At 46.3% G+C, this 27,316-nt stretch overlaps 1 protein-coding gene across 2 annotated transcripts in view; it reads right to left on the bottom strand.

Moving 5' to 3' along the window:
• The window catches only part of SLC24A3 (solute carrier family 24 (sodium/potassium/calcium exchanger), member 3), a 484,048-nt gene that overhangs the window by 398,556 nt on the left and 58,176 nt on the right, over window positions 1-27,316 (bottom strand). For both annotated transcript variants that reach the window (XM_014530108.1, XM_014530109.1), the window contains exon 2: window positions 12,132-12,260. In XM_014530108.1, the coding sequence (XP_014385594.1) occupies window positions 12,132-12,260 (129 nt within the window). The remainder of the gene's footprint in view (window positions 1-12,131; window positions 12,261-27,316) is intronic.

A 27,316-nucleotide genomic window follows, 5' to 3' on the forward strand; every position in this document is an offset into this window, starting at 1 on the left:
TTCCTTGTTATAACTGAAAAACTGAATGGGCAGTGTTGCATCTGGAGTGGCCTGATGGGTTATGATAGAAAGATGGAGATCGCCCCTTCTCTTCCCCTCCTTCCCCTTCTCACTCTTCCCTCCCCTCCCCTTCCCACAACCAACCACAAGGTTCCTGAGTCCAGTTCATGCTTCTGCGCTGGAGGGAAGTGAGAGAGGAGTTAAGGATGACTGCCTTTGTCTGGTCAAATAAAGCTCAAACTACTTTTCCAGACAGCACAAAGGTCTATTTGAAAGCTGACCAAAATAAGTATCCAAGATAAGTGACCAAAATCCCAACTAAAAATACACCCAACATGTTAACATTTGACATACTTGTATATGTAAACTGTATGCACAGATGTCTATATGTGTGTGTACGTGTATAGTCCAGAATGTATCTACACACAAAAACCTGAATGAATGAATCTCAAAAGCAGCATGCTGAGAAAAAAAGGTTTACATAAAGAGTATATAGTGTATGATTCGTATATTTAAAGTTCTAGATCAGGCATAAACTAATCTATGATGATAAAAATCGGAGGAGTGGTTGTGTGGATAGTTGACTGGGCTGGGGATTTCCTGAGAAGGGACATGAGGATACTTCCTGAGATGATCTTGACAAGGGTTGGGAGCACTAGTGCATGCATATGTCACACCTCACTGATGGTACATATAAGACCTTTGCACTTCATTGCCTATAAATGCTACCCCCCAAAAAAGAACCCCAATAAACTAGTTAAAGATATGCGTGCTAAAGTATGTTAGAGGGGGTGTATTTATTTCTGCAAATTACTTTGAAATTTACCACTAAAATAAAATAGGATAAATTGATGGATGGGTATAGGCTTGAACAGATAAGTAAACATGCGGTAATACCAGTATAATAAAATGGAAATTACAGAACCTAGATACTGAGTCTGTGGCTGTTCACTGTATACTTCTTCCAGTTTTTCTGTGAATTTGCAAATGTTCATAAAATGCAGAGCAAAAAAATATACAAGGCACATAAAGACAAGATTGAGACTGGATGGGGAGCGAGGTGATGCAAAATTTTAAAGTAACAGCCCATGAAATTGTGGCATTGACAGGACAATAATTCTAGGTTCATAATGGCAACTACTGAGAGATTCGGTACCCCTGGGGACCACTAAGCAGAGCTACCGAGCACCAAGTTCTTTGGCCTGGGCCCCATTAAAGGAAACATCCTTTTGTGAGCCATGCATACAAATGATTCCTGCAAAGGGGCCCTTAAAACTAGGGTCACTGGATAAAAACACCTCACGGAGGGGTAGGCATAGCTGTGCTACAACTTTACTTCCTCTGTATTAAAATATAATTTCCTTTGTATTTGTGGTTACAATGGAGCAGGCAGTGGGAAAACCTCCTGTTTCTGGAATATGGAAGGACAGTTGCCCATGGAACACAGGTCATCTTTTTGCCAAAAATTGACTTGAGGGGATCCAAAAGGCAGACTTAGATGGTGAAAGGGGGGCAGGACTGAGCCCAGAACAAGCCCCACTTCTTTTCCACCCTTTTCCTTGCCCTTCCACTTCCTCTTCCTGCTTCTGCTGAGATCCATTCTGTACACTCAACCTTGCATACTCCGTCTAAATGAACAAAATTCCCATCCTCAGTGATTTTCCTATGGATTTTCCCAGGACAGATAAACAAGATTTCAGCAGAAGTGGAATTCCCATTCTCAAAGAAAGATCCACCAGGAGGCTTACGTGATGCTGATGAGCTGTTCCTGTGATCTGCACGTATGATTTGACAATTAAAATATTTGTACTTTCTACTTATGTATTAGTACATGTCAGATTTGTTTTATTCTTCTCCCACAATAAAATCTCCACACCCTAATCCATGCATGAGTAATAATCACACTCTCCTATGCATGAGTAATTGGGGCCCTGTTTGTGAGACCCCTCAGGAGGAGCACATAGTGGGAGCTCGTGAAGTGAGCATCCAGTCACAGGTTGCTGTGCATTTGCTGTGCCCTAAGAACTTTACACAATTTGTTCTGCTGAGTCTTTATGGCAACGCTTTCTGCATGTACCATGAATTATCCCCACTTCACAGGGGAGGAAACCAAGGCCTTGAGATGTTAGATGACTGGTCAAAGTTCCCACAACCCATGGATGTTAAAGTCAGGACTCCTCTCCAGGTATGTGAGACCGTGGTCTGCATCCCTAACTACACCCAGAAGCACTTTGCAGTTATAAAACGTGGGTACCCCTCATGTTCTGGTCCTCCCAACGACCCCAAGGCAGGGCGCCCACTTAGCAACTGAGGTACCAGAGGCTTAAATGAGTCCACCCTGACTCCTTGGACCCCAGTCCTTTGCTCCTTCCAAAGTGGCCTGTCCCCGTAGTCTGTCGTCTGTTCTCTTCCCTTTATCAGCCCAGTGTCCCTGATCCTGGTGGCACAGATGCTGGGTGAGCCTGAGGTCTCACTGCAGGCTCAGGGCTGGGAAGCCCAGACTGGGCTCTGTGCACACAGGCCTTGGCAGGGATGGACAAGCGGCAGGGCTGACCTGATGTCCCTTTTGTTCTGAGTTGGCTTGTTAAAAAAAAGATGCTAATCTTTAATTCAGGGGCTTTATTTGTTCTGTTAGAGAAATTTCCGCCAAATTAATGGTGTAATACTATATCGGGGACCTGAGTAGCACCAATATGATCATCTAGAGATGTACTTATTTAAACTTACTCTCCAGTGGAATGCGAATCCTGTCATGGGCTTAGATGGAGCCTGCCCCAGGGTATGCTAACTGGAGGAGTGGCCTTCAGCGGCCCAGGCCATGGGGATCCTGCAGGTAAAAGGAAGCAGTAGGCTTGGTGACTGATGTCCAAGTGTGTGGTCTGTAGAAAACATACTCAGTGAGTCAACTCAGACAAGCCCTCCCCTTCCCTCAGACACACTGCCCCGACTGTCTGCGGAGGCTGTTTTAAAAAGCTTGAGGCCTAGAAAGGCTGCCACGTGCCTCTAGGGAGAGAGGCCAGGCCCTCAACCTACTCTGAAGTCCCCAGAGTCCACCTCAGGCTTGGGAGAGTCATAGTCAGGGCCAGAGTGCTGCAGGGAGAGGGGGTCAGCTCCCCAGGGCCCTGCCCTCAGGCCCAGTGTCAGCCCTGGACCTTGGCCGGCCCAGGCTTCTGGGAAGGAGGGAGGGTGTAAGTGGGAGAGGTGAGTGCTGGGCAACCAACAAGTTCTGGAAGGCAAGCTTAGCTCCACTGGTAGGAAGAAGCAGAAACGTCCCGGCGGACTCTCATCTACTCACATGCATATTAAAATGCAGCCGGGGTAAAACTCCATCCTAGTGTTTCTCAGGGGGAAAATTTTAGGAAAAAAAAACCAGAGACCCCAAGATGGAGTTTAAAATTAAATGACTATGGTGAGGCTCACGAGGAGTGCTGAATGAATGAGGAACCGACAGCTTGATAGGTTTGGTGACTCACTGCACTGACATTGTTTGTTAAGTGGCAGGAGGAGATGGGTTTTGACTGGCTTGTGGTCCCAGCTACCTTCCTCTCCACCAGACTCCCAGGGCCTGCTCTGCAGAGCCAGCCAGCGCCTGGAGGGGGTCTCAAGCGGTGGTCCCAGCCCTGGTATCACCGGGGGACTTTCAAACCACTGGTGCCCAGTTCCCAGTTTCAGAGACTCAGGTCTCTTGACTGAGTGGGGTGGGACCTGGGTTGAAAATCTGGCCAGGTGACTCAAAAGAGCTAAGCCGGGGCTCCTCACACTTGAGTGCTCCTGACAAGCCCCTGGACAGCTTGTGAGAACCCACGTGGCTGGGCCCGCTTCCCAGAGGTTCTGACCCCGAGGCTCTCGGCAGGCCCAGGAATGTGCATTTCTGACAAGCTCCCAGGGCTGCTGCTGCTGGCTTGTCCCACTCCGAGAACTGCTGCCTGCCTCTACCTGAGAGCACTCAGATGAGGGCAGAGGTGCCCACATGTGCGACCCCCATTTGCACTTGTGACTTGAGGCTGACACCACACACAAACTGAGGGGGCACAGCCCAGCCTGGGTCCAGAGGCTGCAGAGTCTGGAAATGCAAGTGCTGGTCCCTGGGGACAGAGGCCCATTCATACCTCTAGGTCTCCTCCTGGTTTCATCATTGAAATAAGATTATCTGTGGAACAGGACAATTTCTGCGTGTGCAACTCAAGAACGAGTGCCTAGTCACTCCATGCACACCACTGCTCCAGGAATGACTGAGAAGTTGGAGGCCAGGCAAGAGGGAACCCCCACAGGGCCAGAGATACAGCCAAGGCCACACCTGCTCAGTGAAGAAGCAGTCGTCACTGTCAGGCCACACAGATCAGCCACGGGGTGCACTGGGGCCAGGAGGAGGTTTCCCCATGAGCTGACCCGTGGCAGCTGTTCCAATGCCCGTGGCCTCCACACACAGCGAGCTTACTGCTCACTGCTTCAGTGCCTGCACGAAGGACAAGCCCTGGAGAAACCACCCATGAGTGACATGGGCTGACAGTGCTCACCTGCAGCCAACTCGATGCAGATGCTTCACCCTCTGACCCAAGAGGGAAGCAACTCCAAGGTATATGGAGGCTTGGACCACTGGTCTGGAATAAGAAGTTAGTCCAGACCACTGGTTTTCAAGCAGTTTTAGGGGATGAGTATTTACTCTTCTTTTAAACAAATCCCTAACACATGGACAGACAAATGTTGAAGGTTTTTTATTGTGTGTCTGCATGTGGGGGTGGGAGTGAGGAGAGTGGAGTACCTGAGTCAGACAGAACCGTAGTTTTCATATGGCCCAGGCAGCGTCTGGGGGGAAGGTCAGGGAGGGCAGAGAGGGAGGTGGAAATATCATCCTTGCCTCAACCTCCCTCCAGGCTACATGAGGCACCAGTCCTGAGACCTCAAACAGGGACCAGCAGCAAACTGTAAAGGGCAACAGAGTAAATATTTTAGGCTTTGCAGGCCCTGTGGTCTGTGTTGCAACTACTCAGCTCCGCCTTCAGAGGAATAATTCCTAAACTTCTTTCCACATTTATGACTATGAATTCTCAACTTGCTGTGGTCTCAGTCTAACTTTCTGTCAATAATATGGTCATTCCTGACCTGCAGATATTTTTATCCCAAGGGCCACATATGTTCCAGTGAGTTAATGACTATGAAACTGCTTTGAAAAGTCTCAAGTGCTTTGCAAACAGGCAGGCCCACCGACGCATCTAAGAGCAGAGGAGAGCAGAGCTTACGATCCTTTACCTGCATTTCAGGAAGATTCCAAGCACTGTTCACTGGGTTAGGCTAAGCTGCTTTAAAAGAACAGGGTTTTAAAGAATGCTTCAATTAAAAAAAAAAAAAGTCCTAAAGGGATGTTGAAGCTGGGAGAAACTAAATAGTGTCTGGACCTTTCTTCTGAATCTTGAGGCTCTAAAACTCTTCTCAGTGTAAAGTACAAAGTCCTGCACTCCCTATTTCATCCTGCTTGTCTATATAGTGGCCTCTGAGGCCAGGATTCAATTAAAAAAAAAAGTCCTAAAGGGATGTTGAAGCTGGGAGAAACTAAATAGTGTCTGGACCTTTCTTCTGAATCTTGAGGCTCTAAAACTCTTCTCAGTGTAAAGTACAAAGTCCTGCACTCCCTATTTCATCCTGCTTGTCTATATAGTGGCCTCTGAGGCCAGGAAATGGCATTGTCAGACGCCGCCTAGTTAATCCCTGGGTATGTGACCTTCGCACAGCTGTAAGAATGTTGCCTGGGTGCTGAACTACGTAACCTGTCCATCCTTAAGACACTCTTCATAATCCCTCAGTGTGCCTCAGAGTAGGCAAGTCCCTGTAAATGATCGCCATTGGTCTACCCTCCATTATATTTTGGATCACAAAGATAATTAGTTATCATTGAGGTTCCAGCTCTATAATTGAGGTTCCAGCTCTCTCACAAAGCTAACTTCGCTTCATGAGTACCACAACTCTGTGAAGTAGGCATCTTCAATCTGCACTTCAGAGATAGTGGAAATGAGATTCAATGAATTTAGGAACCTCACCCAGCATCACACAGGCAGAAAGTGATGGAACTGAGATTTAGGATTTACTCTGGGCCTAAGCTCTTTCCACCTTATTGCCAATGACTTATTAAATACAGACTATAATTGAGGTTCCAGCTCTCTCACAAAGCTAACTTCGCTTCATGAGTACCACAACTCTGTGAAGTAGGCATCTTCAATCTGCACTTCAGAGATAGTGGAAATGAGATTCAATGAATTTAGGAACCTCACCCAGCATCACACAGGCAGAAAGTGATGGAACTGAGATTTAGGATTTACTCTGGGCCTAAGCTCTTTCCACCTTATTGCCAATGACTTCACCTAGACTCAAACATTCATTATTTTCCTGGACTTCTTGTGTATACAAAGAAAAGATGAAATCTGCAAACAGGGACACCTGGGAAAATTTCTACCTCACTTGTGACCCTCCCCAAGTGCAAAGAAAAAATGAATTGTGTCACTTTGACCAAGTGAAAATCATGAAGGTTAAGCCAAGAGCTAAGCCAGTCTCAGAAGATGTAAATTTAAGTTATAATTTTTCTATAGAGGGAGTAGATTGCTTTTGTAATAAGTATAAAGGAAAATGGAAATATTTCTGTGTGTTTTTTAAAGGAACAAGTCTGGGAGGAAATAATGTAGCTGTGGTACCAAATCTGCCTTCTCTTCTTCCAGGGCATTCTGCTAATGGAAATGTCCCAGCCTCCCTTGCCATTAGAAGTTGTCATGTGACTGAGTCCTGACCAATAGAATGTGAGCATGAGTGGGAGCCCAGTCCATAAAACCCAGCTGCTCGAAATCCTCCAAGCTCTTTCCTCTTAAAGCAGAGAAGCACAGCAACCTTGGAAACCAGGTGTAAGGATGAGAAAAACCTTAAAATGGAAGGCTCCTGAGTCCATGGACCACTTCTTGCAACATAGCCACCTTACCAATCAGAACTTTACCTAAGAAAAAAGTAAACTTCTTACTAGTATGTGTTAAACTCCAAAATCTGAAGGACTAATCTGTTACAGCAGCTACTATTACCTTGTCTAACTAATTCAGTAAAAAATTAGATAGAAATTGAAGAGCAGATCACAGTGAGTTTCTAACTCGTTCCACCTAATGTCAGCAGCTATTATTTGAATCATTATGAAAATTACAAGTGCAGAGGGAAGTTAGTAAAAGTGATGTGAGCTAGTATAATAAAGCAGAGATTTTTACAACTTTTTTTTTACAAACCTTAGTTCTTTCTGAGTTCAAACCTAGGGATAAAACACTGGGGTGATGGATATGTGTCATTCCTCCTATTGTGGATATGTTTGGTTAAATAAAATATATTATTAAAATTAATTTCACCTGCTTCTTTTTACTTTTTAAATAAAGCTACTAGAACATTTAAAATTATATTTGTAGTTTGCATTGTTCCACAGGACAGTACTACGCTAGATCAGTCAAAGCTCACCTTTTTCTAATTATCAATATACATTGAATTTCTACGTGTGGTAGTTGGGGACCCTACTCTGCTTCTGACAAGCCCCGTGACCATGGGAGATCGTTTATCCCCTCTGGACCCCTCTTTTTTTCATGTAAAAGATGAGAGAGTTGGTCCCATCATGCTTTGTATGTATGCTAATGTTACGGTTTACATTCAAAAACAGTAGGATCCCAACACTTACTTTGCTCGTGACTTGCACCCTAGACCAGTCTGCCCTGCTTGCCAATCTGTACCTGGCCTCCAGTTCTTGTTCATGGGCCACATACATCTTTTTTACTTGCCCCATATTGCTGCTCTTGGAGGGACCTCTGGCTTCTCTCCTCTATGCACATTCAACAGATTATGTGGTTTATGGCCATTCCAGTATACACCTGATCCAGTGAACATTCCTGGCACAGACCCTTCGGGTCAGTGCCCTGGCAGCATCTGCTTGGTCCTGCTGCTCAGACCCAGTGTGTCTTTCCATCTTCAAAGACCTTAGATCCAACTAAGCCAGGCATGTACAGGAAGCCGAGCTCTTTATCAGGAGACTCCAGTAATCTCAGAGCGAAGCCCATGCCAAAGGCTATCATTTTAAACAGCTTCTTTCCTTTCCAAGTTTATTTGAAAGAGGCACTCTAAGGAAAAGCTCATTTCCTTAAAATATCAAATAACTAAAAACCAAAAGATGATAGATTTTTCTGGAGACAGACGGCAAAGTGCATAAATAAAATTCTGCAAAGTGTACAAATAAATAGTACAAAATATTCATTTTTGCTACACTTACCCACCACTCTCAGTACTACATTTAGCTAACTTAATTTTCCGTGACTCAAATTTATCCAGTCAAATTTCTCATAATAGGTCATCTGAGTAAACAGTTTCAAGTGTTATTTACCAAAAAACAATGTTTCCAGGCTTCAGATGGAATTGGCAATGAGGCTAAGAAAACAGCCTTAAAATTTCACAGAGGGCAAGAAAAATTGCAGAAAGATTGGAGCCCAGAGGTCAGTCTTTTTCATGCAGTTCTTGAGGCAAAAATTACAAATTTCCACCAAAACCATGCCTTTAGCAGCAAGGGAAGAATGCCATTTAAAATAAAAATCCCAACTGTACAAAGCAACATGTCTTTAAAGTGGCAGCTATCACATGGAGAGTGTGCCATCTCAGTGCTGCCACACCAACTGCAGACAGCACTGCCACCTTATCTATTTTAAATCCTCACCCGAGGATATACTTTGTAATTGATTTTAGAAAGGCAGGAAGTGAGAGAGAGAAATATCGATCAGTTGCTTCCCGTATGTGTCCCAACTGGCGATTGAACCCACAACCTAGGTATCTGACCTGACCTGGAATTGAGCCTGCAATCGTTTTGGTGTACAGGAAGATTCTCCAACCAACTGAGCCACCGGGACAAGGTGGCACTGACACTTTATAGAGGGAACCCTGCATCCTGCATCCTGGCCGTTCCCTGGCCGGGTGCTGGGACTCCCAGTGTTCAGAAAGAAGAGGGAGAGAGAAGGAAAGAAGGAGATGGAAATGAGGAGGCGAAAGTGGAGGTGGAGAGGGAAAGGGAAGGAGGGTGAGGAGTAGAGGGAATAAAAGGAGGACTGTGGTATGACATGGAAACACAAAGAGGTTATTAAGGCAAGTGGAGTGGGGGCATCTTGGGGTGGAAGTTTTTGTGATTCTGTTCTGGAAATTTCTTGCATAACTAAATTTGTGCAATGGAAGGAATCCGAGGAGTAGAGGGAATAAAAGGACTGTGGTATGACATGGAAACACAAAGAGGTTATTAAGGCAAGTGTAGTGGGGGCATCTTGGGGTGGAAGTTTTTGTGACTCTGTTCTGGAAATTTCTTGCATAACTAAATTTGTGCAATGGAAGGAACCGGAGAGATAAACTAGTTGCAGGTCTATTTCATAGGTGAGGAAATTGACATCTAGGGAGCAAACCAGCCCCATCCCCCAGAGAATCCACTTTACCTACTCTAATGGCATCTAAAGCCAGGGGTTCTAAGAATAGTCTGAGAAGCCCTGTGACATCCCAAGTAGCACTAGGTACACGTTATGACAAGAGCCTAATTAACTCCTTTGACCTGGCACCATTACTTACCTGGTCACGGCAAATGCTGGCACCCCAAGGGCTCAGGTCCTGAGTAAATAGCCACCCTTCAAGCACACAGGGAACCCTGATGCATCACCATCATGACTGCTCAGCTGACATCATCACAAAGAGGAAGAAGGTCATCCAAAATCCACCTGACTCACTTCCTAGTCCCTACATTTAAGACATTTGAGAGCAGACACCACCACACTCAACAATATTCATTGCACACAGGGCTGCTTTGGACTCTCCAGGGAAACTGGGCAGCATGCTGAGAATGGGCCTGCCACTGGCTCATTCCAACTCCTCTCACCTATCATCAGTTAGAGGTAAAGAGGAGGAATACTATTAAATTTTGATTCTAAATCAAGATCTCACAAGTGCTTTGATTCTCAACTTTTTTCATAAAATATCCATTCCGTGAACACCGAGAAGGTGTCTTGCGACAGTATTCTGGAAAGAAGACCAAGACAATTGGTGGTGATGTGAGTCTGCGGCAATGTTTTGATCACATCCTTATAGAAACAGGGGATTCCTCAGAGGCGCCTTGAGTGAGATCTTCCAACCTGTCTGTGTTTGAAGGCGGTGCCTGAGCCTCTCTGCACACCTAGCTGACTGCCCAGACCTGGGCCACCTGAGGAAGTGACCTGTTGACTGAACAGACGTGCAGTATCTGCCCATTCCCATGAGGAGGGGCTGGAGAATGTAACTTCATGACCTGCCTGCAATGGAGGGAGGGGTGCCCCAAGCCGACAGTGGGAATTCCTGAGTGAGCTCCTCCTATGGAGCGACCATACGCAGAGCACTAAGCTGGTAATACTTTATTACTTCATTGCCAATTCTCACAGCAAATGTGAAAGGATAGAATAATTACTTTAGTTTCACAGAGAAGCAAACAGAGGCTTAGAGAACCTGACTATTTTGCCCAAAGCCCACAGCTTCCAAGGTTCTAAGCCCAGGTGAGTATGATCCCAAGACCCAGATTGGAGATGGGGCTCTGAGACTTACACATCCACACTATATCCTTGAGCTAGAAAGAGAGGAGACAAATGGACCTTCTAGACCAGTTTATCCAATAAGTATTCCAACCCAGGTGAGTGTGATCCCAAGACCCAGATTGGAGATGGGGCTCTGAGATTTACACATCCACGCTATATCCTTGAGCTAGAAAGACAGGAGACAAATGGACCTTCTAGACCAGTTTATCCAATAGGCGATGGAAACGCTCTATGATCGGTGCTGTTCAAATGGCAACCATGAGCCCCAAACAGCTCTTGAATATTTGATGTGTGGCTAGTGTAACTGAGAATCTGGATTTTTTATTGTATTTAATTTGAATTCATTTTAATTAAGTCACCATTTAATGCCCATGTTAAACAGTGCAATGAGAGACATTTTATATTAAAAAAAAAAAACATTCAAAAGCAGAATGGCCACAGCCATCTGGGTTGGTCCAAGCAGCTTAGTGAAGGCGAGAGGCTCCAGGCAGGCCCTGGATATGTTAGGAATTGAACAAGACCCTTCCTGGTTCAAGCATGATCGCCTTCCCTACAAGATCTGGTTCAGAGTCAAGGGCCCCAGAAATCAAGTCCAGTCCCATAGTCCATAAAAAAATCATTCAAAAGCAGAATGGCCACAGCCATCTGGGTTGGTCCAAGCAGCTTAGTGAAGGCGAGAGGCTCCAGGCAGGCCCTGGATATGTTAGGAATTGAACAAGACCCTTCCTGGTTCAAGCATGATCGCCTTCCCTACAAGATCTGGTTCAGAGTCAAGGGCCCCAGAAATCAAGTCCAGTCCCATAGTCCACAGATGAGGACCTCAAGAATGTGCCTGCTGGGTCCTTGTTCTTTGTGGACCAGCTCTACACAACATGGTGAGTTTTCATTTACTCCTCCCATTGCCCTCCTAAAGCCTTCCTCTCCTCCCTTTCCCTGTCCTCCCAGCCCCCACTCCTGCCAACACCAGCAGGTGCTGGGCTCATGCTCTTCATAAAAACTTGGACATCTTCCTTTCTACCTGTAAACTGAGTCATTTCCTCTCTCGCAGTGGCTTTTAATGTGCTTTATTCTTCTATATCTGTCACCATGAGAAAGGCATTTCTTGATACAGTGAGCAATGATACTCACAGAGAGACCACTTCACCTCCATAAGCCACAGCTCCAACACCAGCGAACAGAAGCAAGCCCTCCATCACACTGGCCCAGGCATAGCTGAACCCAACATCCCAGAGCTGGTCACCCTATCACGTTCGACTCCATTCTTTCCCATAACAAAGGCGATGACGGGGCTCTCTATCACTGTATTTCCCATGACTTTGACTTACCTTTTCTTCAGATGCCCTAAGAAAAGAATGCAGAGGTACAAACACACCTGCATAGTCCCCTGGGGTCTCACCTTTGAGTTTCTTAGACATTTGCCCTAAATGTCCTTAAAGTCTCTCTGGGTTAGAATTCAAAGAAAAAACATGGCATCCAACTTTTCCTTAGCCAAAAGGAGAGAAAACAGCAGCCACTGCCCAGAGAGCAGCTGTCAGTTACCTGGTTCAGTGCAGTTCTTGCTGCTCCGAAGGTCTGTGTCATCTGAAGTCACAGTGTCATTCACCTGCATTAACTTCCTCCCCAACGTCCACTGTCGGTCTTCCCCTATGAGATCCATGAAGTCAAGGTCTGGGGAGAAAAAGATAATAACCACACATCACTAATTAGCCTTTACTAATCTGGGTGCTCAGTGTCTTAATCAGCCATCAGGTGCTCAGCCCCACCTGTACCCGCTTAGGCCTTACTGTTGTACTTCCTCTGGCTACTGGATCCTACTGGGCCCCAAGGGTAGCCCTCAGCCAGTAACTGGTAGGAAGTAGTATATTAATACCTCACTGCTCCAGTGGGATGACTTTGAGGTGTATATTCTAACCTGAATTCCATAGTTTTCTTCACTGGAATCCCACTCTAGTTGTTTACATTACAGTGTAACTCTCATGATAAAGCCACTTCACCGACTCTGCCCTTCCCTGTTTTAATTCCTTGCTCCCAAAACAATGCTGAGAAATGTTTAACAATCAATTCTTGGGATGAGGGATGGGGAATCTTCATTTGTGGCCATGGGCCAATTTTTGTGGTGTAAATAGTCCCATTATGGCCTATTTTAAGCTACCAACATGGCCTCGCTGAACATGAATTTAGGAAGAGATGGGCACAGTAAAGTCCACTAAGTCAGTATAACTGGCTCCAGCCCACCAGCATCTACTCTCCTACCAGCATTTCCTTGAACTACCTCCCAAAAAAGACTACCTGTAATTGAACACTTGATCAGGACCTGCTTCTGAAGGGTTATCCAAGCTAAGACACCATTTTGACATCCAAGAGCCTAGGCCTTGAATACCACATAGCAAGAGTTCCATAAACAAGAGATGAAGGCAGGAATGAGGAAAAGCAGACCACTGAATATGTGAAAGGGATATGCATTGAACAGTGCTGAGATGACGCAGGGGATGGAGGTGCCAGGAAACAGAACAGAGACTGAAAAGTATATGAGAGGGAGAATGCAGTGTGTTCTCTGTTAAAGACATGTTGAGTCTGAATTGCATGTGGGGCTTTGCAAGGGAGGCATGCTGTCTATGTGAACATGGGTGCAAAAGCCTCTGGGGACAGAGTCATAAGCAAACAGGGCACAGTATGAGACATGTATGAATGGGGTCTCCCTGACGAGGAGGGGAGGGAACTAAAGAGAAGGGAATGGAACAAGAAATTATGGAGAACTCAAGATTCTTTCAGAGAGCAAGTATAGGAAAAGAAGTCATCAAAGGATCATGAATGGAAGAAAAGGAGCAAGGAAAATGGTACCACAGAAGGTGAGCAGACAGAGAATTCCAAAACAGAAAGAGTGGCCAATAGCCTTGACAACTATGGACAAATCAAGGAGGACAGAGGCAAAGAAACCACAAAGCTGGACATCAGGGGGTCACTGGAAGGTGGAAACAGCAAGCCAAGGTGACTCCTTCCAGTGGCTTGGCACTAAGTAAAGATATGACATGACACAATGGCAACCTCTTGAGTTCCAGAGTTGCGGTGGTCAGAAAATGGATTTAAATATAAGACAAGGGCCTAATGTGCAATGGCCTTCACAAAAGACTGGAGGGTACACCCCATCCAGCCATATCACTGTGGTGTTCTGAAACTGTCGATGAAAAGCTGAAGGTCATCATACGCATTTCTCTATTTCCATGGTGGTTCAGTTTCCTAAATAATATCACCTTCATTATTGAATTTGTACTTCATGACATCATGTGGGAACGAAAGGGGGAGTGCAAACATTGTCTACTTTGTCCACTCTTGTTCCTCCAACAACATATTTTACTTAATGGCTGCTGGCTCAGAGTATATGCTCAGGAAGCACATATCAAAATGATTATTCCCATTTTGTGGATGGATAAAGTGAGGCTCACAGAAGTTTCTGAAAAATCACAATGTTTGTGGACATCTCACCTAAACCAACAAGACACAAAAATGTCAGCCTCTCATGCATTGAGGTTTTCCACAGTCAAAGGGAAACTGTTCCCAGAAGTAAAATTATCAAGATATCTAATTAAACCTTATGCATGTTGGCCAGCCCTGAGGTATGTTCTTAAAAAAAAAAAGTAGACTGTGGAACTTAACTAACTTCACTACAATAAACGATAACTTTGGACTCAGAAATATAAAAGCTACATGGTAGCCACATAGATCAGTTTCATCAAAAAATATGAGAATGATACCAAAGATAATTCAAGGATAAAGCAGGCATTTGTGTAGTCTGGTTAACCTGAACGGTTAATTCTTATGATTAAGACTGTTGACAAGCACAAAAAAATTTTTCAAAATTTCACGAAGAAACAATAAGGTCAGTAACCTTAAAATCCAACAAGCAGCCCTAAAATGTGAATTTAATACCATAATATCATAAATAATCTGAAAGTGTGGAGAAAGATATCCCGTTTGTCTCAGGCCAGGTGTCCGCAGAAGCAGCCCTTGAGGCAAAGATTCAAGTCAAGGTGGTTTATATAGGGTGTGGGGGAGGGGTGGTCTAGGAATAGGGAAATTGGACAGGGAAAGGGAGCCAGCCAACAGAGGGTGCATGTCATGGGCATTGCCAAAATGAATCAACTAGAGTTTGAACCCTCTGGAAAGCTCTGGGTACCAATGTAGACATGTATCTCAGACACCCAAGGGGTGAGGAAGCTTACGTATTTATCTACCTACTCCTGGTCTGCTGTTGGCTGCAGGCTGTTCCCAGGGACACTAATTCCCTGGCACTTCCAACCTGCCACATGTCCAAGGGAGGTTCTGGTGCCTGAAAAAGGCCCTGGACAATGAGATACAGGTGCTAACAGTTGAACAGCGCCAGTGTGCACTGAAGAGGTAAGAACAAAGTGATGTGGGCAGGGCACCAAAGGCATCTGCCAGCCTGCAGGAGATTCAGAGTCAGAGCTGTGCTAGGGACCAACAGACTGGCCATTCTGCTGTGCTCGTAATCTGGGTCAAAGAAAAGTGCTTTGTGACACAGCAATGCAAAGATTTGCAAAGAAGCAAGGGTGTCCCTTCCAATGACTCCCAAAGTTCTTTCCTAGGCCAAGTTTCCATGGTTCTGTAATTGTGAGAGAAAAGCTGATACCAATTAAGAGATGTATAAATAAAGCCAGCTATTGTAGCAGAAAATTAGAGGATTTTTTTTTTTACAGAATGATTCAATATCTTCAGGAATTAGAGACTATTAAAGCAGTACCTCTGGATTCCAAAACCTACAAACTTTTATCTCAACAAAAATATATTTTACCATTGACCACTAATGCAGAGATCAGAGTCTGAGAAAATGAGAATGATGAAAACTAAGCACTGCATTCGCTTCCCACTGAGCCAAGTGGGACAATATTATATCCCATTTCATTTGTTCTCACAAAATTCCTGGTGAGTTAGGAAGAGGCAGTTCTGGGGTCAACTTGCCTTTTTTAGAGTAAATAAGTCAATCGGAGCCAATCCATGGTCACATCAACTGCCATTTAATAGTTATCATGGCTTCCACTTACTGAGTGTCTATTTATGTGCAAAGAATTTTCCTTTCTTCACCATGTTTCATCTTACAACCGTATTATTGTGAGCTATTAGCTCCAAACTGAAGCACAGAGAGGTTAAAAAAACTCGACCAAGGTCACACAGGGAGCACAAAGGGGCAGAATGGGATTTGAACCCAGGTCTGGTAGGTCCTGAAAAGGACGGAATTCAGTGGGTTGCGTCATTCAGCCACAGTAAGACAGAGCAATGCAGACTGCACCTTATACAGGTTAGGGTGAGGACAGTCTTACTGGACTTATTTTCAAGAAGGCTGTTTCCTCAGCAACTATTAAGAACACAGTCAAGCATGACACTGCCCCATGAAAGCATCTCAACGAACAAAGGAAATGGTTCTAAAACACCACTGGACACATAATGCTCCTCTGAGTGTGGATTTCCTAGAGACTAAGCTAGTCCCATTGGTCATGACATGAGGGTTATATTCTTGGATTTAGGGAAGTGGAGCAGAGGGTGGGCAGTGAGGAAGGCAGAAAAGACGTGGAGAGGTGGCCACACTTGGTTTTTCCACTGCTCTCCCCTCATCATCTCCGGCTTCCTCGGACTTTCTCTGCTATGGCAGAGACTGCTCCACAAAGCTACACTTGAGCAATGTCAACAAAAACACTTGGCCCCTGTCCACTGCATTCTTGGCTCCTCATCTGCCAGGCCCTGGAAGTGCATGTTGGCCTAATTAGCCCGGGACGGGGGGGTGCATAAAGAGGGAGGCAGCAGGCTCACATGTTCCATGCCCCACACTGGTGAGCAGAGGCAGCCTGTAGGACTGCAGTCTCTGAGGGGGCAGGGTGGGGCAGGAGCACGCCATGGAGCTAGCACGGGGTGCCTGCTAGAAGGGGAAGAAGTTCTCAACCCGAGACTTGAGCCACATGCTAAGGAAGGAAAGAAAGTGGAGGCTGGGAGCCAAGTTTCCATTACAGAGCTGTGTGCTCACCCTCTCTTGCTCTCTCTCTCTCTCTCTCCCCCTCCTCCCTCATTCTCTGCCCCACCCCCTCACCCCCCAATTCTCCTTGTAACTGGGGCTTGGAAAACCCAAGGATTTCTGACACCAAGAATGGATTTCCTTGAGTGCCCAAGGTCCCAGCCTTCACCCTAAGACTATCTCCTCTGTGCACCTTTGTCCCACAGGCGTCCATCCTTCCCAAATACCAGCCCCAGAACCAGTGGAGAAGTGGGGCTGCCTGCTCTCTGAGGAGGAATTAACTCCTTCACACAGGTGGACAGACAGCCGATGGGCAGATTTGCTGCAGTGTCATCCTAATTACCTTGCATGCCCCTCACCTCTGTGTCAAGCAGCCTGCCCGCAACGTCCGTCCACTCCCTGCTCTCACAGGGTGTTTGGGCCATCTGACTGCCACTGTTGACGGGGTTAAGTGGCTGAGCTGGGACTCAAGCCCAGATCTGACACTAAAGCCCAGGTATGCATGTCCCACCTTGTCCCAGATCTCTGGGAACCCAGGAAAGTGGCCTCGTGGGGTCAGCAGGCTCACTGTGAGAGGTCCTATTAACTGTCCCCTCCCTGAGAACTGGAATTCTGCATTTCTTCTTGAAACCTGGTGTGGTGGGCACCACCCCTCTAAAAAACCTGGTGTGGTGGGCACCACCCCTCTAAAACACTCAGAGGACCAGGGCAACAGGCCCCATTTGCAGATGAGGAAACTAAGTCTCGCAATGCCTAATGCAACAGAGTTAACACCACAAAAGCCAAAGCCAGTGAAAGCAGTAAGTAACTTTGGCTCTGAGGCAGGCTCAGCCACCGAGGCTATAAATACCCCGCCCTGTGGTTTACACAGCTGTCTCCACTCCGTGCACCCTGGGCTTCACCCTGGGGTCGGCGGTCCGTTTTGCATAAGCCTGAAGCCAGCAGATTGCCTTCTCGCAACCCAGTGAGCAGGGGCGAATCTGCCTCCCCCACACCATTCTGTCATCAGCCCCCTTCCTGAACCCACCCCTAGAGTCTGAGGAAGGGGTGCCTGATGGTTCTCCCTCTGGGTGGGTGAAGAGGGGGGGCACGGGAGGCGCTGGCTTTCTGCATGTGCATTACACACGGATTTTCCAGTTGAAACAGGCGTGTCCCTCTGCATTGCTCTTGGTCCTTGACAAGGAGCACAAACTGTAGAGGCTGCGAGCTCTCCACACCCACAGGGACTGGAGGAAGCCAGAGGTTAGATGGGCTGTGCATGGGTCCCTCCGCTGACTCAGAGCTCCAGGAAGACGGACAAGGGCAGATCCAGGGAGCTCAGAGCTGCAGAGGCCACAGACCCCATTTAATGTCCCCACCTCTCTAGCTGTTCACACACCCTGCCCAGTGGGGGCGACTCTAAGACCCCAGTGGACTGAGCCCAAGTGTCCCTGTCATGCTCTCCAACTCAGCGATGGCACCACAGGCAGCAGCTTCATGCCAGATTTAAACATTATCCCCATAACAAAGCACACATCTCAGCGTCAAGAGGAAAAGCCTGTTGAAAGTTGAGGTTTTTCCGTCCCTCAGATGGGCCTCTCTTTTACTCAGAGGGGAGAGGGACAAGTACCCCAGCCCCCTGCCCCACTGAAGCCGGCAGAGCCTCTGCTGCCCTGTCCCCTGCTCTGTGTTGCTTCCCAGCAGCAGCAGGGGTAAGTCCTGGGGGCCAGTTAGAAATGCAGATCTCGGGGCTGGTGGAGCCCAAATCTGCATGGGGCACACTGGAGTCTCCAGACCCCTGGGGCAGTCCTGCTAGAAGGACTTGCAAAGGGAGACTCCAGGGCCCACAGAGATGAGCCCGGCCTAAAAAGTAGGGGCCTCTGTAGAAAAAGGGAGGGAGGGATCGTGAGGCAGCTGGAGCTCCAGGCTCGCTGTGTGACCTGTGATGTTCATGTGTCCCGCATCCAGTGAGACTGGCCCCATTACCAGTCCCCATGCAAACCCACCCATGGAGGGGAAAGGAAAGGCCCAACCACCTCCTTACTCCTCCACCCTCAAATCCCTGCTGCTGCCTTTCCCTTGATCCTGACACCGACCCCTGCACAGCCCCCAGAGGCTGGGCGAGCCCCTACAAGACCGTCCTTGGGAACAAGGGACTGCCCAAAGCACCCAACCTACAAGCGTGAGCCAAGAGTCCCATCTGGCACCAAGTGCAGATTTTGCCATGGTTGTTGGGCAAAACAAGACAGGTCTGGTTGTGACTCAGAGGCAAAGGTGAGGGAGTCCACCCAGCCCTTGGCTGCTTCCAGAGGGAAGCCCTTCCTCCAGGCAGCCTTCCCAGGCCCCCCAGAAGCCTCCAGATGACAAACTCCCAGAGACGGAGCACATATCACAGACAGAATAACAGACCGCCTCTCATTATGATATCCTCCCCACTCCCTACCAGGTCATAAGCTCCAGGAGGGCCCAGCCTGTGTTTTTCTCTTCACTGTGCTTCCCTGGCCTAAAACGTAGTGGATGCTCTACAGCTAAGGTGTCAGTGTTTCACTCGAGCCGTGACCTGGGCCTGACTGGGAAGTAACCACGGGATCCGCAAGAGAAGAGCTCTCCAGGGAAGATCCCCAGGTGATTCAACCTTGATGAAGGGGTTAAGTTTAAATAATAGGCCCAGGAATTTTAGTGGCAAATCTGAACCAGAATCCAGATTTTCTGGGTTCCTGGACCAAACTGTTTGCATTACAGCTTACTACTCAAGGGGTGGTCCCTGGACCAACCACATCGGCATCACCTGGGAGCTTGTTGGAAATGCACCTCAGACCTACTGCGTGAGACTGCATTTTGATAGGTGCTCAAGTGCCCACCAAAGTCTGAGCAGCTCTGCTACCCCACACAAACGACCTCGTCTTCATGTGTCCACAGACATGTGTGCCTTCAAAGTTCCCAGCACAGTGCTCAGCTTGTCCTCTCCGTCTCTGAAGTCTGAAATGCAAGGACCCCTCAACGTCCCAGGGACCAGAAAGACCCCTCGCTGACCTCCACACAGCCCTGCAGCCCTCTCAGAGGTGGGACTTCCGCATGCATAGTGCTGCCTGGCCGCCTGAGACACGTCCTCCTGCGCCTGCCTCACCGGCACCCTTTCAGATACCTTTCAATGGCTTGCAGCCTGTTTCAGAGCTCGCTCTTTTCAAAACAGCTCCACCTTTCTTCATTGCTCCACTAAATAAAGCAACAGGGTTTGTTCCAAGGACCCCAGGGGCTGGCCCCCAGGAGTGCTCCCCTCCTGATCTAAACACACATCAGGGGCAGGAGTCAGCCCTAGTTCTTGGCAGTGTTTCCTCTGCCCTTCACTGCACCAGAAAGGCTATCCTTCAACCTCTCTGCCTCGTCCCTTTCCAGATTTCACAATCCCTAGTAACTTGGAGCTCCACCTTCTCCTGGAGGTCTCTCCTCACTGGCCTCATCAGAAAGAAAGCAAGAGGATCTCTCTCCATCAAGCAATGTCCACCCCCACACACACACACACACACACACACACACACACACACACACACACAATATTCAACATGGGATTTCTTCTCAACTTTAATGTGCATGCCTATCACCCAGGGACCTTATTAAAATGCAGACTCTGAGAAGTAGGTCTATGAGATTCAGTATTTTTAACAAGTTCCCAGTGGATGCCAGTGCTGCTGGTCCAAACAACACTCTAAGGATCTTCATTACACATTTTTCAATGAAGACGCACATGAATGAAAGGGTCTGAGTCACCATATGCCAATGAGCATCCAAACTGGGCTGTGTTTCAGAAAGGAAACTGCCGGAGTCCCAGGCAGTGCACTCTGCAGGAGCTCCAAGCAAATCCAGAGTAGCTTCAATGGACTAGATGCCTCTGGAAGTAAAGAGGATGGTGATCTGACCCGTTGTGGGTACCTTCTGGCAGGAAAAAGAGAATGAAGGTCAGAGAGGCTAAACTCTTCAGACCTACAGTTAACCCCCATCATAAGTAGGCGTCGCGGGGTCTCACTGACACCCAGCACTCAGGAGCAAATACCGAAGTCATGTGCCCACTGCACCTGAAGATGGGGAGGAAATAAGCCTCATTTCTCAGGCAGCAGGGGCATCGTATCAACCAACATCCTACCTGCTCTTATTATCCCACCTGCACATTCAAAGACAGGAAGCCAATTCCGCACCGAAATCTGTGTTGGTGGCTGTGCAATGGGCCTCACAACAAAAACGGCTTTCAAGGGGTGGTAGGGTGGACAGAGCGGGGAGTAGGGAGAAAAACAGGAACAGATGGCACTATGTGCACCTACAACCCAATGGGTGTGATGTGGACGCCTGGCTCCAAAACTGAAATCACCTTTCAGACAGTGGTGGCTCTTTCAATGCTACTTGTTATGCTCTGTGAGGCTTTCTCTTCAGCCATCTGGCCCAATATCCAACCTGTCAAGAAACTTTGGAAAATTAATTGGAGACACAGGAACTCCTAAAATGCTCCCCAAGATAATTTCCCACATTTTAAAAAGCAGGAAACCCCCCCAGTACCTCAGTGGTCCGTTTAGATCTGTGCCATGGAAAAGCACTTTCCGCAGTGATGGAGGTGCCCAACATGGTCTCTGCCCAATATGGTAGCCGCCAGCCTCATGTGGCTACTTTAAATGTGGCTAGTCAGAAAAGAAATCTAATTTCTGTTGTCATGTTAATTAATGTAAATTGAAATAGCCACAAATGGCTGTGACTAGACTAAGAATAGGCCTAATCACATAAGTAGAATATCCCTGTTCCAAGGTCAAGAACCCAGGCAGAAACCAAATTCTGTCAAAACATGGCAGGGTCAAGGGAAACCGAGGAAAAGGCAATGGCCTTGAGAGAGAGGTGATCACACATTTTAATGAGACACAGAAGAAGGTGGGCTTGTTTGATTTTTGTTCTCTTTTGGCTTCCTTCTTGGGGAAGAAGGAAGACTGTCAGTAGTTCTGGTAGAAGAAATTAGGAAGAACCATCAATACTAAAAACCAGCCCCAAGCCCTCTTAAAGAGGAAAAGTGACCTTGCTCTGTTGGCATAGAAATCCTCCCAGACAGAATTTACTCTTTGCTCTTTTTATTTTTAAAATGTGTTTTTTATTGATTTTTAGGGAGAGAGAAAGGGAGGGGGACTGAGAGATAGAAACATCGATGAGAGAGGAGCATCTTTGATCGGCTGCCTCCTGCACAGTCTCTACTGGAGATTGAGCCCACAACCAGAGCATGTGCCCTGACCTGGAATTGAACCAACGACCTCTTGGTTCCTATGTCAACATTCAACCACTGAGCCACACCAGCCAGGCCCCCCAAGTAGAATTTAAAGAAAAACAACACAAGTTGCTCAAAAAATCTGTGAGATCCACATGGGAAGGCAGCTGAACGTATGGTCATGGGTGATCACCATCTTGGCATTTGGTGACGGGATTCTAGTGCCAGATCTGTCACTGGCTTTGGGCTATTGAAGTTTAATCACTTTATCTCAGATGTTGTATGTGCAAGTTAAATGCACGATTGATCTCTAAAGTCCCTTGAACTTAGATTTTAAGTCTTTAAAAAAAAATCTACAGTAGAGTCATCTAAGCAAAGGCTGACATGGTCCTGTGGGTGGGTGAGCTAAAGGCCATATTAGAGAGCAGGGGAAACAAATATTAGAACCTTCATATCTGTATCACATGCCAATCTAAAAATAAGAAAAGTACATATTCATTTAATATTTACAATATGGGTTGACAGTAGCACCCACCCTGAGTCCAGCATATCCCATAATTAATGTAATAGAAAGGCACTTACATCCATGGCAGGTAAGAGGCCTGAAGGAAGAGTGCAGGACGAACAGGGAGCCCTTCCGAGTTCACTTGCTTTCAGAGGTTGCAACATAGTGCACTTTATATGGGCTCAGTTAAGCAGATTTGCAGATATTATTTTGAAACAATGAAATCTTTACACTATTGTTAAATGAGATGGGGACATAATCATGAAATCTTTTTATACTATACAGATGTCCACTGATTATATTTTGGCAAGAGTATTTTTTAAGTTGTTGAACTTAAAGAGGAATTATGCATTTCTCTTTTATAAAAAGACAACAGCTATAAATATGCTAACCTTTTCTGAGAAGACGTGGCCACCAGCTAAGTATGCACCTAACAGATATATTCAGAGAACACATGCGTGTACACACACACACACACACATACACACACACACATACACACACACACCCTCTAAAGTAATATTTTATCAACCAGGTAAAAAAAAGTGCAACTTCCCTACAGAAAATTGTTCTATGAAGAGAGCATTTTGAAAAAAAAAATATTTTAAAAAGTGTGTTGTTACCTTCCCCGAATGACAAAAACCAGCAGCATATAAAACATTCATATTTTCCACCTTAAAACTTGGAAGCAGAATTATCTAATCTGAATAAAAACATTTCAAATAGAGTTTCACTAACTTTGACCTATTTATTAAAAATATGTAAACATAACACCTTTCAAAAGTTGCAAGATTAATCAAATGAAACCAGGAACAATGGGAAGGTGTTAGCAAAAGTCTTTGCATAACTGGTAGATAAAATGGAAAAATTAACATCGTGATTTAACACAGCCTCTGATGTTTTTCTTTCATTGGATCTATGTAACTTGGTGAATTCTCTATTTCTGAGAGAACAGCCTTTAAACTTTAATATTAAACTGAACTTTAAATTAAGTTAAAATAAACAGACCTTCAATTAGCTGTATCTCAAAATATGGAACTAATATTTTTTTAAAAATGATTTAAGTATATTCAATCACATTTTCCTCAATAAAATGGTACTCAAAGAACACAACAATATTAATAATTATAATACTTTAGTAAAACTAAAATGCCCTGTTCTGTTCTATTAACAAATATAATGTTTAAATGGTTTGTTTTACGTTTATTTTCTTCCTCCTAAATTTATATTTTTTTGATTAATTTGAGAGAGAGGAAGGGAAGAAAAAGAGAGAGAGAGCAGAGAGAGACATCGATTTTGTTGTTTCATTTATTTATGCATTCATTGGTCGCTTTTTGTATGTGCCCTGACCAGGAATCAAATCCACAACCTTGGCGTATCAGGATGACACTCTAACCAACTGAGCTACTCAGCCAGGTTATGTTTCTTGGTATTTAAAAATCAGGGGTGAATTCAAGTTTGGTGGGGCTTGAAGCTTATGTAATGTTGGGGTCCCTCTTTTAAACAGAAAAAATATAGTATAAATATAAAATTAGATACAAGCAATATTTTTATATTCACATGAAGTATATGTGAATACAAAATATATTATAGTATTTATTATACATAATTGCTAAATAAATTTACATTCATAAGAACAGTGTAGAGATTACTGCTTCAGATGGCACATTCTATTCCAGCTACACACATACCTTTCTCATTTCCTCCATTAGACTGTAGCTGCCTAACAGCAATTTTCTCTTAGTGGCCCCCAGTATTTACATAGAGGAGGAATTCATTAAATCTCCATTGGAAAATTAATTTTTTAAAACTACACTGAAATTTGGTGCCCACACTCCTCCCTCCCAGGATCTCTTCTCCTTTCATTTGAATCAACCTCAGATTTTCATTTGGGAAATGACCCCTCTCCATACCCAATCTACCTCTTCAGGGTGAGGTGCATTCACTCACTAGAAGCCAGGCCAAACAAAGCCCCACATCCTACAGATTATTGGTTCTGAGATGTGCTCATAACTGAGCCAAGCCAATCAAAGCAGATATCCCAGGAGACTTACCCCCTCTCTCCCAGTGGGCTTAAAAGTAGGAGGAGAGCCTGGAGGCTGAGTCCAAGAATGCAGTAACACACCAAGGTGAGCAGAGCCAAACCAAGAGGCAAAGAGAGCTCAGGTCCTAAGGACCTCACATTTCAGCCCCTGGGTACCTGAAGCCGAACTAATCATGGCCTTTCCATTACACATCTCAGTGTATTCCCTTTTTAGCCTGAGCCAGATGGGGTTGGCTTTTATCTAACAGAAACTGACAGAGTCCTCGCTGATTCATGCTTCCACTTTTTATCCCACCCCGTGTAAAATGTGGCAACCTGGTAAAGCTCTTCCCCAAACCAACCTGCCTTCATCCTCACTGTGTCCATCAGGCACGCTGCTGAGCAGAGAGCTCTTCCTTTTCTCCACATAAATGTCCCCCACCCTGCCATGAAAATACAGGTTCCCAAATCCCTTCTATCAATCAAAGTAATAAGCTGCAAGAGGACTGGGAACACTGTGTCGGAATTAAGATGGCTATGGGGCATAAGGAGCTCCAGTACAGTCTGCAAGGGGAGATGGTTGTTCCCTGATGGTGGAGAGGGACAATCTATGCTCAGTTCCCTAAATACCCTGCCATCCTGGGTCATATGACAGCAGCCAGAGGCTGGCCCAATCACACAAACAAAAACCTCAATGCCATTGTGAAATTGCAGTAATGCTTTTCACAATGGCAGTTTGCAATGTTGGGAACTATCCTGGTTTGGGTTTCCCAAATGCATAGTCTGAGAAAAAGACTTGCATGCAAGTAGTTTATCCTGAAAGGGATGCCTGAAAGGAGTGAGGAAGACTGGGAAGCAAGACAGGGAAAGAGAAAGAGGAACAATGAGGGTGCATTATGGAGGCTGCTGCTGGCAACTGGGACACAGATCCCACGGAAGCACAGGGATGCAAAATAGTCCACCTGAAAGATAAGGGCGATGGCTCCCTTCCCCACTGGCTGAGATCTGTCTGCCCCAGGAGCAGGAGCTTCCCCAAATTCCAGGCTGCATTTTTGAATGGGCCACGCCAGCTCCCACCTACTGGGGAAGACCCTGGGCCAGGAAGTAGAAGGACACGTGGCCCATGCTTGAGGTGGCACCATCAGGGCAACAGTCTGCACTCACACTGAACTGCCCACTGTGGCTGGAGCTGGAGCCCCAAAGAGGGCTGAGGGGCCGTCTCAAGGGACACCAAACGATGTCAGCCACTGAAGGTAACCTTGGCCTCACCTGGGAAACAAGGTCTCCTGAAGCAGGTAGGAAGATACCATGGGCATGTAGAGTCTCTAGCAATGTTTTCCTTTACTTCTCTCGTCTCTCACCACTGAACTTCACACCAGAACTAAAGTATCCTCTGGATGCTTCACAATGAGAAGAACAGGAATGAGGACTGCAGTGCGGTGTCCATTTACACACAAAGCCACTTCCTTTTCACTTGTTCCTACTCTGTGGCCCACTGCTCCTACCTTTCCAAGTTGGAAACCGAAGCTAGCCACAGGAGAGTCACCAGGTTGAGTGGGAAGAAAGATAGGATCCATGTCCTCTCAGGTTTCAGTCCTGAGTCACAGATGCATCAACAGGAAAGGGAAGACGCATAGCGAATACAGGAAGGGCCATCGGGGATAGGCTGATGCACGAAGGACCTTTCAGGCGGCTGCCTGGGTCATGGCAGCTTCGTTTCTCACCTTTCGTCCAGAGAGAACACCTCCCTGCTCCAATCCCCAGTGAAGCCCTCCAGGTACATTTCTACAGATTTGGGATTTGCCTAAGGAATCGGGCTTTCTTTTCTAGAGTCCTGGCAAGAGCAGACTGCCAGTAACTCCCCGCTTGAAAAGACTTGCTGAAAACCATAATCAATATTCAGTGTTTAGGACCTGCTGTGTGCCTCTAGCAGAGGGCTCCTCACATGCCTGTCTGCTCCCTTCCCTTCAGGCCTCACTCTCTCTCCCAAAGCCACGAGGCCATTCGTGCCGAATACTGAGAGAGACCCTGTCCCTCACAGTCTCCGCCAGCCTAGATAATAAGTCCTTTGACAGGAACCAGAAAGAAGAAAGAGTGAAAGGCCTCTTCCATTGTTTCTAAAGAGGTAAGAAACCAGGAAGAGAAGTTCATGTACACACACACACACACACACACACACACGCCGAGAAGGGGTAGTGGAGTAAGGGGTTCTGGGAACAAGGAGCCAGCCCCTCTTCCAAAATCACGAACACGGGAGAAAGACGAGCAGACAGTGAAAGGGTAGATGGGTCACAGACACCAAGGATGGGGTGAGTAAATGTCCCTCGTGGTAGACAGCAGGGACACTGTGGTCCTTCTCACAAGATCCCTTCATCTCTTGCCCACTGTGTGACAGCAGGACGTTGTGCAAAAAGTGTTGGGCCTGCATAATTTCAACATGGCAAGAAGGAGTGGTTCAGAAGGGGCAGGTGGCCCCATTCAGATCAGTGAGATGTGAGCAGAGGTTTGCTCCCACTTTCGGGGAGCGAAGGCCACTCACTCTCCAGAGAAAGCTGCTGATGTCAGATGTCTCTCTCCTGCTGTGTGAAGAAGGGATGCCTGGAGCCTCTGCAGCCATTTTGCCACCATGGGGGACATGGCCTTGGGACGAAGCTCACATACGGAAGGGAGGAAAAGGAGAGAAGGAAGCTGGATCCTGATTACATGGCTGGCCCATGGATCACACAAGCCCACCTGCAGAAATACCCTCCACTAAATCCCCCTAGACCAGTGGTCGGCAAACTCATTAGTCAACAGAGCCAAATATCAACAGTACAACGATTGAAATTTCTTTTGAGAGCCAAATTTTTTAAACTTAAACTATATAGGTAGGTACATTGTTATTAACTTAATTAGGGTACTCCTAAGCTGGCCTTTGCTAAAAACGTCCTCAATCTGATTGAGGTACGTTCACTGAGGT

Source organism: Myotis brandtii, unplaced genomic scaffold (genome assembly GCF_000412655.1).
Source record: "Myotis brandtii unplaced genomic scaffold, ASM41265v1 scaffold72, whole genome shotgun sequence".
Taxonomy (NCBI): Eukaryota; Metazoa; Chordata; class Mammalia; order Chiroptera; family Vespertilionidae; genus Myotis; species Myotis brandtii.